The sequence below is a fragment of the Enoplosus armatus genome, chromosome 21 (assembly GCF_043641665.1).
Source record: "Enoplosus armatus isolate fEnoArm2 chromosome 21, fEnoArm2.hap1, whole genome shotgun sequence".
Lineage (NCBI taxonomy): Eukaryota > Metazoa > Chordata > Actinopteri > Centrarchiformes > Enoplosidae > Enoplosus > Enoplosus armatus.
Window position 1 is genome coordinate 1,079,966 of NC_092200.1, and position 12,043 is coordinate 1,092,008.

Sequence of the window (12,043 nt, forward strand, 5' to 3'; positions counted from 1 at the left end):
CACACACAGCACTGATTTTTGCATGCCTCTGTCCATACATGTCAAGCTGTAGTGTCATTATCTTTTTTTACCTTCACGCATTGTGTATTTATGCTTAACTAACTTAACTGCTGTTTGAAATATAAACAAATATCATCAGCTTCGTTGCCTTCAGTTGACACACTCGTAGCCTTTTGTTTGAACATTCTGGACTCTTCAAAGACAAGGAGTTCAACTCCTTAACTCAAGTATACGACGCTCGAATGCCATGGTAAAACATTCAGTCTGAAGTCTGAAAACTGTCGGCTCACACTTTAACAGATGGGATTCTTCCAGTGTCAAGGGAGAAAAGTTTTATGAATGCTTACGAATGGTTGACCCCTTTGGTTTGGATTTCTCTGCATTCATTCACTCATTCATCTGTGCTGAAATATCAACCTTCTTGGCCTTGAGAGTCTTCCTCCACAGTGTGGAGAAGACGCCGTCAGTCCAGTCGTTGGTGGTGACGTCCAGCGTGCCGAACATCTGCGAGGCCGTGATCGCTTTGGGGTTCATCCTCATCTCCCGGTGGGGGGAGCCGCACTCGGACATGGCCTTCATCAGCGTGTGGATGCAGGCCGTCTTCCCGGCTCCGCTGGGACCCAGCGTCATCATACCTGAATGAGCACATGACAGCTGTACTCCTTTCTATACGGAGGACGTTTCATTACACGTTCATGTTCTCTCTGTATTGATCTGTACCATGTCGGACTCTCTGCGTCTCGTAGAGCTGAACCAGTTTGAGGATCCAGGGGGGGTGAGGGATCAGACCGGCCTGCTGAGCCTGACTGAAGATGGATGTCTCCAAGTCTGGATACCCAGCTTTATCCAGAACTGCAGAGAAAAAAAAATAGTCTCTAAAACAAATTTAGAAGATATCTTGACTAAACTATGACACAAAAAGATGAGAAAGTCCACACATACTTTGCATCAACAGAAGGATGTTCTGGACTACATGCGATGACTGTGTGAGTGTATTGCAGTGTATTATGTAGAGAGAGATAGAAACCTACCAATACCAGGAAACAGATCATTGATCAGACTCATAAACAGAGGCTCATCCTCATCGACCTACAGAGATACAGAGAGTATCCATGTTACTGCTATGAAAATGTCACAGTATAATTACTTGGGCCAAAATAATCTCAGTATAAAATATTATTTCAGTTGCAGAAATAAGATGGAAATCTTCGAGCACTGGTGAAACATACCGGTGCAATTTTGTGAAAAGTCAAAATACAGTTATATTAGCAGCAACACACACCAGTTTGGAGAGGTTCATGTCTCTCAGGACCCTCATCACCACAGTCTTCTCTGGTTCTGATGGGTTGGATCTCTTCACGGCTCCCAGCGTCCTCAAAACCGACAAAATGTTCCTCAGACCAAAATCATAATGGACCTGGGGTAAAAACATAACTAGTGTAATGAAGTCACATATATAAGAAATACTTTTTGCTAGATGAATAAGCAGAGAGAAAAAAATATGATGATGATTGAGTATGTTTGTAAGTAACATTCTGGAAGAAATCATAAAATCACACTGAAAATAAGACAAAGGCTTTTAGCTATGATAACTAAAATTTAGGAACATAGCAGGCAAATAATAATAATCGACATGAGCAGGATACTTCTGAAAAATGTTTCTGAAGATGACAAAAATTTGAAAAGAAATTTGAAATTTCATGATGGTTGTAGTATCAGTAGTATCACTGGTATTAGTTTTCCGACCTGTTTAGAGAGCTGCTCCTCACACAGTTTGTAGAGGGTGTAGAACTTCCTGCTGAGGACCTGGTTGTCACGGAAACCTGCACTGGCCAGTTTGACCCTCATGATGATGGCTCGGTCTGGGACCATCATGGCTACTGTGCGAAACTGAATCTTCAGGTTCTCGGGCAGCTCCTGGCGACCAGCATAACCGGGGTTCTGGAGGACCAAGACATTACCGGTAAAGTCTGGAACTGTGTGGTTGGTTTCGAGGTAAATCAGTTCTAGGACTCTAGTTTTGAGGTAGACCTAGACCTCTGATTGTCATCACTTACTCTGTTCTGGCTCTGTAGTAGTTCAGTTCTGGTTTCTAGGTTATAAGGATAGATCAGTTCTAGAACTCTCTGACTGCTTGTGAGGTACAGCAGTTCTTGAACTGTAGTTCTGCAGTAGTTCAGATCCAGACTGGTTATACAAGATAGATCACTTCTGTAACTTGTACTGATGTAGTGCAGTTCTGGAACTCACCGACTGCTTTCGAGGTAGTTCTGAGGTAGCTCTACAACTGCAGATTCTTCTGTGGTAGTTAAGATTCTACAACGTCTTATCATGGTTATGACTTTGAGGATGGTAGTCTAGAACTCTACCATTAGTTCCATGGTGTTTCAATTCTAGAATCCATTGGTAACATGTACTGTGGTTTCTGATCTCAACTCTTACTCTTTCTAGGAGCCTTCAGCCAGATGTATGGCAATTTATATCTGGAATACTTTGGTCAGTTCTGTCCATGGCAATGTGGAGCTGGAATTCTCTTGTCAGCACTGTTTCTTTTCAGTTCAGGAGTCTTGTTTTATTTTAATTAATTATGGTTTGATTGCTACAAATTCGTCTCTACAACTTTCTGATTATTCCTGTGGTAATGTATCCTTGCTCTGCAGTCAAGAAAGACAAAATCTATGTTATGGGATATTTCTGAAGCTCAGAATCTATCTCCAGATTGTCAATACATGAGAATCTGGGGTCATCCCGTCACTAACAGTATCTGAGAATGAATAACAGCAATAAACCATAAACCCCTCATGCAGGGTGCTTAATTAGGTCAGAGCTCAGTTACCATGGTGAGGAAGATGCCGAACTCAGGGTCCATGTCAACCACGTCTCCGTCGGTGAAGATAAACTGTTTCTTCTTGTTCTTCTTACACTGCAGGACGACGTAGATCTGCTGGGCGGCGACAGACAGGACCGGCAGCTCTATGCGGTTAAACTCATCAAAGCAACCCCAAGCTCCAGACTGAGCCAGACCTGCAGAGACCCACAACAACAGCCTGATTGCACTTTGCAAGACTTGTATTTTGTAACAATTTGTCTAAATCTGGCTGCTCATATGTGTGTTTGGCTGCCACTTCTAGCTTGTAACCATGAACCTTTTCTTCGTGGAACAACAGATCTTCAGGGAGCTCTGCCTCAAATGCCAAGATGTGGACCAACCTGAACTGGAGTCCAAATTTTCTAATGTACCTTTGTTGCAGTTTGTGTCTCTCTTTATCACCACAGGTCTCGGGTGTATGCATGATAAGAGCGAGACATGCAGGCAGTCATTCAACTTCAGGTCCCATTTATTCAAAGTTGGTTTGAGCTCGAGTCCAAGTGACCTCTGGTCCACTCAGGTCCTGAACTGTTTTGAATGTGCAGGTCCATCGCAGGATTAGGAAATTCTAGATCAATAAAATCCTCTATCGTTCTAACTTAAACTACTTTTTAAGGTGAATCCATCAGCAGTTACTAAATACAGAAGCCCATGACTGCACTTGACCAATGACACACACATTCACACACCTTTGTAGATGCGTCCAAGTCCTCTGTAATCCATCTGGTCCGAACAGTTGAAAACCACCACATATTTCCCCAGACAGCGACCCATGTCTTTAGTGGTCTCTGTCTTACCTGGAAACACACACACACTGAATTAGCATGTTAATATCAATATAAAGTCCATATGAGAATATTTCACTAGAGACAAATACTGTGTTACCTGTTCCTGCCGGACCCGCCGGAGCTCCACCCATGCTCATCCCCAGAGCCTGGGACAGAGTTATGTAACACCTGGACAGATAACATATTTGTCTCTGACAGGGTAATGAAGACATCATCTCTGGTGCATGAGTCAGGTGTCTGTGTACCTGTCTGTCAGCGGGGTGATGACCAGTCTGTCTGTACAGCCCAGGTATTCGTTGCAGTAGCTAAACTCCACATCTGTGATTTGGATGACACATCTGTCTGTCTCCTCCAAGAAGTAAAATCTTGACTGTTTTTTCCACTCAAAGTCTGATGCTGATCGCACGTTCAGATGCACCTGATGGACAGCATAATAGGAAATACTTCTTTGATCAACATAAAACCATATTTTTGTCCATCCCTCCGTTCACCCACCAGCTCGTCGAAGATGTCTCTCTGGTGGACGTGGATCGTGATGAGCGTCTCGTACTTGGTCCTCTCGTTTCTGCTCAGCTCCCGGGTCGTCATGTCAATCAGCTCGTTGAGGAGGTCCAAAAACTTCTGATTGGCCGTCTGCATGATCTGCAATCAGATAGGGGACAGTGAGGGGAGCGAATCTGCATGATTAAATCCACTCTGCTCCTATTTCAAAGTAAAAGTACCCTCTTGTCAGACTTGCTGAGGACGAGTGCATCTTCAGCGTCTTTGGTCCAGATCATCTGGATTCCCAGCAGGCCCACCTGAGCTGGAAACGCAGACTCAAACTCCAGTAGCTTAAGGCCTGGGTCGCTGATGGCCAGGTAGGCCTGACGAATGATAGCATGGAGCGTCTGCCTCACCCCTGCTAGCAACTGTCCTAACCACACCTCCACGTTCCCCTGGAGGAGAACAAGTCTCCTTCATGAGTCAAATATGTAATCCATGTCCACTGGTGCACAAGATTAGCATAACGGGCGAGATAACTAATGTAGCTAATGGACAGTCCCCATAAGGACAGTGATACAAGTTAGTGTGTGTACCTGTGCCAGGATAGGTTGGCTGAGCTCCACAGTTTCTCCTTCTTGAGACTGAAAACTGACGATCTGGTCGTAGATTTTCTCATTGAAAACAACTCTGTTAACGTTGTCAAACAGACTGAGCAGATGAGCCTGACAGACAGAGACCGACAGAGACGCTTTAAAACAACAACAACAACAAACAAAGAAAAGCCGATAGATATGGAGCAGGGAGAGCAGGAAAATGGTGTTACCTGTATGGTGTGCGAGTCGGAGGCTTGGCCCAGAATCTCCAGCAGGGAGGGGTCAGACACGAAGAAAAAACGAGGAAACACCAAACGTTTCTTCTCCAGGTAACCAGACAGAGACTTCTGACAGAGCTCCAACTGCTCCAGGAGGTGAGGGAGCAACTGCAGGAGGATGAAGAGAGAAAAGATCCCGGTCTGAATCAAGGATGAATCCTGACTGTCTGTCAGGTACAGACACACAGTCTCAGAGTGTTGAGAGTGTTGTGTTGCTCAGCACCTGGCTGAGCGTCTCGTCCCCCACGCAGCACTGCACCACGCTGGGAAGCTCATGTGCTCGCTGCATGATCCTCTGCCATGACTTGTCAATGTTCTGGAAACGTTTGGCCTCCTGGACGAGTTAAAGACAAACTTTAAATTCTATCTAACGTGAGAGAAAATGTTAAAACTACACATATAAACAAGATCAAGTATACCGTTGTATATAAATGTTGCCATGGCAATACGATTCACAGTAACAACGGGTGATGACATCAGAGATACAGACTGCTGAGTGTTTTTCAGTGTTTATTGTGACCTGAGGCAGCTGCTTGGCGATGTCTCCGGCAACGAACACCGCCTCCAGGTAGATCCAGAGGTTTTGAACCGACAACCACTTCTCGATGATCTCGGAGGTGTTGGAGAGTTTCTGGACCCACAGCTGGATGGACGGCTTGAATGGAGCGTTGTACCTGCAGGAGGGGGGACCACAGACGGTTCACTGACCTTCCACCCTGACATCTCTACATTCTTTCCTTTCTTTCCTTTATCCATTTCATTCATTTTCATGTTGCTCATTTGTTCACTGAATTAGAGTCATTTCCGCACTTTTTCGTTTCTTTCTTCTATCCGTTTCATTCTTTCTTGCATTCCATGTTTATTTTCATTGCTTTAAGATCTCCTTTCTTGCCCTCTGAGTCCTTGTTGTTTTCCATTCCTTCCTTCCTTCCTTCCTTCCTAGTCCTCCTTCCTTTCCTTCCTTGCCTCGGCCCTCGTTTCCTCACCTGTTGCTCAGCAGTGACGTCAGCACCATCAGGCTGTCCTCCATCATGGAGATTTTCTCGGCCGTGTCGGCCCCTCTCAGCAGCAGTTCTCCTCTGCTCCTGAAGGTGGCGAAGCTGAGCGTGTGGCCACTCCACTCAGCCACCACGTCCTTCAGCTTGGCCTCGATGTCCCGCTCCTTCACCGCGCTGATACAAACATCCTGACACACACAGGAGACAGTCAGTATCTTCCAGTGGTTTAACCCTGAAAACTCCAGATATTTTCCATATTTTCAAGGTTTTTGCAGCTGAGTTTTCAGGAGTACTCTTGACTTTTTGCAGTTATTTGTGTCCTCTGACCTTTGAGGGATATTCTAGACTTTTATTCCTTTTAAATTTTCCAGGATCATATCACTTGCGCAATTCCGGACTTTTCAGGGTTATTCCAACTTTTCTGGATTGTTTTTGTATTTCAGAATTATTCATATTTTTCTGGATTATTGCAGATAATTCTTAACTTTTTATTTGAATTCTGGATTACTCGTGACTCAGAGCAGAAGTATTCCAGACTATTCTAGATTTTTTTATGACCTTTCAAAGCTATTCACAACTTTTGATGGTCATCTTGGACATTTCAGGGTTATTCTCCACTCCAAAAAAAAAGCAATAATATGCAAGACTAAAATACTTTCAAAATGAAATGCACTGGGTTTTCTAACGTTCTTTAGATAAAGATCTGACAAAGAGGTGAGAGTAACAGAAATGTGACGTCACTTGCTTTCCCGTCCAGACCGACAACATCAGCATCTGTCTGTATAAACATCTTCAGTGTTTTCCGCATCAATACCTCAATGTCTTCTTTGTTTTTGAGCAGCGGCGCCTCCATGATGTTTCTGAGGGAGAAACTCTCTGATTCCACCTGAAAGCTGTGACCAGTCAACTCACTGAGACGAGTCCAGTGTCGGGGCAGCATGGCCTGAAGGACAAATAGCAGTTTTAGAGGACGTTCGTACATGAAGTTTAGAGATAAAAGAGAAATGATGAAGCAAACAATTCTGCCACTAAAGTGTAATGAAGCCTTAAAACAAAAATGTAGTAAAATCTACCATTACATCTCCCTCTCAGTCCGACAGACTGCCAGGTCGTCCTACCTTGTTGGCCATCATGTAGAGCAGAGGGCAGGTCTCAGTGAAGTCATCGATGGTTTTCTTCAGATCTCTGAAGGCCTGCCACTCCTTCAACGCCTTCGGAAGCTTCCGGATCCTGAAAACACAAAAGAAGACCCAGTGAGAGATGGAGCCCTAAATACACTCCTCTTTGTTTGAAGACATAAATAATACGTATTTTAGGTTATTATATCTTAGTCAATTTAATCTTACATTAAATGTATGATAACATCAGAAACTCCTCCCCGCTGTACCTGTTCTGGAAGTCCTGCAGCTCGGTGTTGATCTTCTCGATGTTGAGGTCGGCCCACAGGATGTCGTAGTAGCCGGCGACGCTGTCGATGACAGAGTTGTACAAAGTGTAGAGTTTGGACAGCAGAGAAAGCTCCCTCTTGATCCTCTGCAGCTCCGGATACTCTGCAGGGAGGAGAGGGCTGATTAGGAAGGAAGGAGAGAAGGAAGGAGAGAAGGAAAAGGAAGCCAGTCAGTGGTACCGTTAACAGGCAGTCCGAACAGCTCCTCTCCTCCACAGCAGGTGATGTATTTCCTCCACAGCTGATCAAACTCAGCCTGAAAACTCTGCAGCCGCTCACTGGCTTCAGCTGGAGCCACGCCCTCCATCCCCGGACCCCTGCAAACACACACAAGGTTGACTTTTCTTGCATGTTATTATCATTATATTACACCTTCATAACAGTTTGTCCCTGATGAGTGAGTGCACCTGTGGTTGTACTCGGTGCAGAAGCTCTGAACGTGGCTCTGGAAGCTCTGCACTGCAGACAGCAGGTCGGCCTTCATGCTGGGCTGGATCGTCACAAGAGTGTTCTGGTTCTGCACCACCTGAAACCACCACACACTCACGTCGGTACTTCTTATGAAATCTTCTTACGTTTTGACTTCTTACATTAGTAATGCTGCTAATGCTATTATTATTTGTACTACTTCTACAATTTTTCTTTTCTTTTAACACTAAAATGTTTGTAATATAAGACCATAAACAGTCTTCCTCCACCACATCCATCACAATACGTTTAGGTCTACAAAGTTCAGTCAGTTTTTCAGTTTGGGCAGCTGGGGTTTTTATTTTATTTTCACTGCGTTATATCGGAGAGAGTAGTACTTTAAAACATTCAAACTAATCGACACTGTTTTTGTTGGTCAATGTTAAAACCTGCATTGATAATCAGTGAAACTATCAAGTGTTTTCTAAACATCCAGATTTCCTGTTTTCTCTGCAGCCGTCCAAACAAACAGCATCCTGTCTTCTCTCAGTGTGGCAGATGTTTTGATCAGACATTTTCAATCAAGCACAACTGATCATGTTTTGTCCTCATTGACAACATTTACTCTGATGACGTTAACACCCCCCCCTCACCAGGGCGTTGAGGTTTTTCCAGGCGTACGTCAGGCCGTCCACCCGCTCGGCGTTCCCGTCGTTGAAGAGCAGCTCGTGTTTGTTGAGCAGAGCGAAGGATTCCTCCACCGGACCGATGGTGGCGTCGATACGAACCTCCGCCTCCCGAACCTGGACGGGTAAACAGTGAGGAATGATGAATGGATTATAATCTGTGGAGTGATGAACGTATTATTAAAGTACTAATAGTTCATTAGCAGTAGTACTCTTGGTAGTATTAGTAGAAATAGTTATTTCAATTATTAGAACCATAAACACACAGACTGAAAAAATAAATATTATTTATACAAATTACAATAATAATGAATGAAGAAAGGAACAAACAAAAGGTAAATAAATTATAACATTAATGAATGAATGAAAGGACGAATTAATAAGGAAATAAACAAACTCAAGAATGAAAAGCTGCTGACTGAGTTCATGAGAAACTAACTAATTAAAAGAAAGAATGAATCAATGATTATGTGAAGGAATGAGTGCATAAAGGAGTTTATCAATTTATATAATGCATGAGCAAATGAATGGATGAATAAAAAGACTGAATGAAAGAACAGATTAATCAGTTAGTTAGATTGATAAATACATGAGTATTGATATTGATGATGATGATGACAGCAAATTCCTTGTAATGTATGTTACTTGGCAATAAACAGTTTCTGATGATCAAACGAATGAATGTATTAGTGATGTGTCTGATGGAGAACCAAACAGCCAATCAGACGCTGGCTGACCTCTCTGAGCGCTGCCATGGCTCCTCGGACGTCCTCCAGGTCTGTGATTGGTCGCTGCAGGCGCTTCGTCAGCCCGTCCACGAATGAGAAGATGTCCTCCATGTCGGCGGACGCCCGGCGGTTGAGCGCTGCACCGAAGGCTCGTTTCCAGAGATGACACTCCTGAGTGAGCGCCAGCTTCAGCTGGTCGGTGTCGAAGAGGACCGAACCCACCGTACAAGACCCCGGGAGCTCCGAAATCTGCACCTCCAGCTTCTGCAGGGACAGCACGGCATCATGGGTAAAGAGAGCGAGTGATAATGGTTAATGGCAGCTCATTCTGCATCTTAGTTACTGTCATCAGCTGTGCACAGAGAGTGGAAGCAGCTCCATCCAAAACTACACCTTCCAAAGAAGTTGTCTGAGCGACCGGGACCCCTTTCAGACCTGGCCCCCTTTACGGTAATCAGATGGTCATTTGTTCCACTTTCTAACATCACTGGCGTCCACTTCACTGGCCATGGATGATTCCAGCTTCGCTTTCGATTACATACATTTGTGGCGCTCTGATTGGTCGGGGTCCAACATGTAGTGCGGCTATGATAAACTAATGTGAGTCAGAGATCGAACTGTGACTCTGTGTTGTGAACATGAGCCGAGTGTTGAACTGCACAGAAACTGGACTCACAGAGTAGAAGGAGATCTGAGAGCTGAACTCCGTCAGCGAGGGGTCGCACTGCAGGAAGGCCTGCACCTGCTCCTCCGGGTCCTAAACACACCCGACGGTTAGTCCAGCTCAACAACAACAACAACAACAACAGCAGCAGCTCCACACACACACACACACACACACACACACACACACACACCTGGTTCCACAGAGAAGAGAAGTGAGTGAGTTCATTCAGAGTATCAGCAGCTTGAGCTCTCAGAGACGACACGATGGAGCCGAGCTGCATCACCAACCTGCTCCAAACAACAACAACATCATGATGGGACATGAACTCTGGTCGGGCTGTTTGTCCGTCATCAGCTCAGCTGTGCTTTAAGGTCAAAGATGGGTTTAAAGCCGCCTTATTGCCCTGTGTTATATGCCGTGTCCTGTCACCTAAACACCACTAGAGGTCACTGTATCTTCAGTTCAGTGTGAAGGCAGATTTCTGCAGCTCAGTTCAGTTTATTAATTAATAAAGGTTCGATAGATGAGACTACATTTGATTTCACAGCCTGGGCACGTTCATGTCTCACAAGAAAAACATACAGATACAGTGGACATGTGGTGATATATACACACACTACTGTCCTTTATTTGACACGCTGTCTGGTGTCTGTGCTAAATATCATAGAAAACAAGAAGCTCGAGTAAGTGTTTTAGCTGGTGAGCTAAATGGCTAAATAAGTTGCCAGCTAATGTAAAAGCAGAGAAACGTGCTCTGTGTCGTGTCAGCTGGAACTTTTCATTCCTCATGTAACCTGAAAGTCTTTTATATTATTGTCTGTCTGTAAGAATCACATTCATGACTGTGTTGCTGGACTGACTTGGTGACGTCTTTGTGTTCGGCCAGCTGTCTGTCCAGAGGCCTCAGCACCGGAGGCTTCACCGGGAGGTCGTCTCCTGCATCCCGGACCGCCGCCTGCTCCACCTGGGAGACACAGAGACAGAGACAGACACAGAGACAGAGAGACACAAAGAGAGAGAGACAGACAGACACAGAGACAGAGACAGAGACAGAGACAGAGAGACACAAAGACAGAGAGAGAGAGAGAGACAGACAGACACAGAGACAGACAGACAGACACAGAGACAGAGAGACACAAAGAGAGAGAGACAGAGAGACAGACACAGAGACAGAGAGACAGACACAGAGACAGAGAGACAGAGGGAGAGAGAGAGACAGAGAGACATCAACGATCAACCCGTCCTCCACCGTCCTCCTCCGGCTCACATACACCGCCATCTTGGCCTGTCCTAAAACAAAGTTTAAAACCTGGCATTTGTGCTTGTGCTGGCGAGTGTATTTAAAACCACAAATAAAAATCTGTTTGTTAAAAACCTCTCCACATCTGGTAAAAACAGTTTGTAGAAACAGAAACAGTGCAGAAAGACAGTGACACTCATAAAAACAGTGAAAGACAGTCTCTCTTTGGTCACAAAATGGACATTTGTCCTCCACAGATGGATTGATGACTGACACAAAGGAGTTCACTGCTAAAATTCCATGAAGGATCCTCCACTGCAAGTCAGCATGTTTTTTTGACAGCGGAGGTTTGTACAAAGACCTCCATGAAGGTCTTGATCTGGGATCCAGACCCAGGTAACTCCTCCATGGAGTGTCAGTCCATCCATTTAATTTGTCTCTGTTCAAAGTTTTTACCATTAGTTTGTAAAAGGTTTTCCCTGAGGCCCCCTCCAGGGAGGCAGGATTTACAGGCTCCATCAGAGGTCCGCTACAGTTTTTATAATCCGGGGCCAGGCAGGATACGGATCCTCTCTGTTTGGAGCGACTGTACCGTTGATAAAAGAGTTTAAAAGTAGGCACTCGTGTCCTGTCAGTTTACGTCTCCAGTGCTCCAGCAGCTGCTCGGTGACTCGGACGGACCTTAATCCCAACCGAGCGGCCAGCCTAGCGGGGTCCTCCAGCCGAGGCCCAGACAGCTCCGCTACCTGTCCCAGCGTGGAGACCCCTGCAGTCTGCAGCAGTCTGGACAGTGTGGCTCCTCCCCAGCTGGGACAATCCAGCCAAGTGCCCAACAGGATGGGTTCCTGTAGGAGC

General features: G+C 45.1%; 1 protein-coding gene across 1 annotated transcript in view; it reads right to left on the reverse strand.

Annotated features, from left to right (window-relative positions):
* dnah5l (dynein, axonemal, heavy chain 5 like) overlaps nt 1-12,043 on the reverse strand; it is a 52,295-nt gene that overhangs the window by 22,278 nt on the left and 17,974 nt on the right. Inside the window, exons 27-52 of the mRNA XM_070928328.1 lie at nt 10,809-10,912; nt 10,139-10,235; nt 9,958-10,038; nt 9,291-9,545; nt 8,521-8,670; nt 7,867-7,985; nt 7,640-7,776; nt 7,400-7,562; nt 7,131-7,242; nt 6,827-6,955; nt 6,001-6,200; nt 5,535-5,688; nt 5,238-5,348; nt 4,967-5,122; nt 4,737-4,865; nt 4,380-4,595; nt 4,153-4,299; nt 3,903-4,075; nt 3,755-3,825; nt 3,559-3,666; nt 2,837-3,024; nt 1,747-1,941; nt 1,283-1,417; nt 1,032-1,089; nt 721-852; nt 418-635 (exon numbers count right to left, since the gene is read on the reverse strand). Coding sequence (XP_070784429.1) covers nt 418-635; nt 721-852; nt 1,032-1,089; nt 1,283-1,417; nt 1,747-1,941; nt 2,837-3,024; nt 3,559-3,666; nt 3,755-3,825; nt 3,903-4,075; nt 4,153-4,299; nt 4,380-4,595; nt 4,737-4,865; nt 4,967-5,122; nt 5,238-5,348; nt 5,535-5,688; nt 6,001-6,200; nt 6,827-6,955; nt 7,131-7,242; nt 7,400-7,562; nt 7,640-7,776; nt 7,867-7,985; nt 8,521-8,670; nt 9,291-9,545; nt 9,958-10,038; nt 10,139-10,235; nt 10,809-10,912 — 3,738 coding nt within the window. The remainder of the gene's footprint in view (nt 1-417; nt 636-720; nt 853-1,031; nt 1,090-1,282; nt 1,418-1,746; nt 1,942-2,836; nt 3,025-3,558; nt 3,667-3,754; nt 3,826-3,902; nt 4,076-4,152; nt 4,300-4,379; nt 4,596-4,736; nt 4,866-4,966; nt 5,123-5,237; nt 5,349-5,534; nt 5,689-6,000; nt 6,201-6,826; nt 6,956-7,130; nt 7,243-7,399; nt 7,563-7,639; nt 7,777-7,866; nt 7,986-8,520; nt 8,671-9,290; nt 9,546-9,957; nt 10,039-10,138; nt 10,236-10,808; nt 10,913-12,043) is intronic.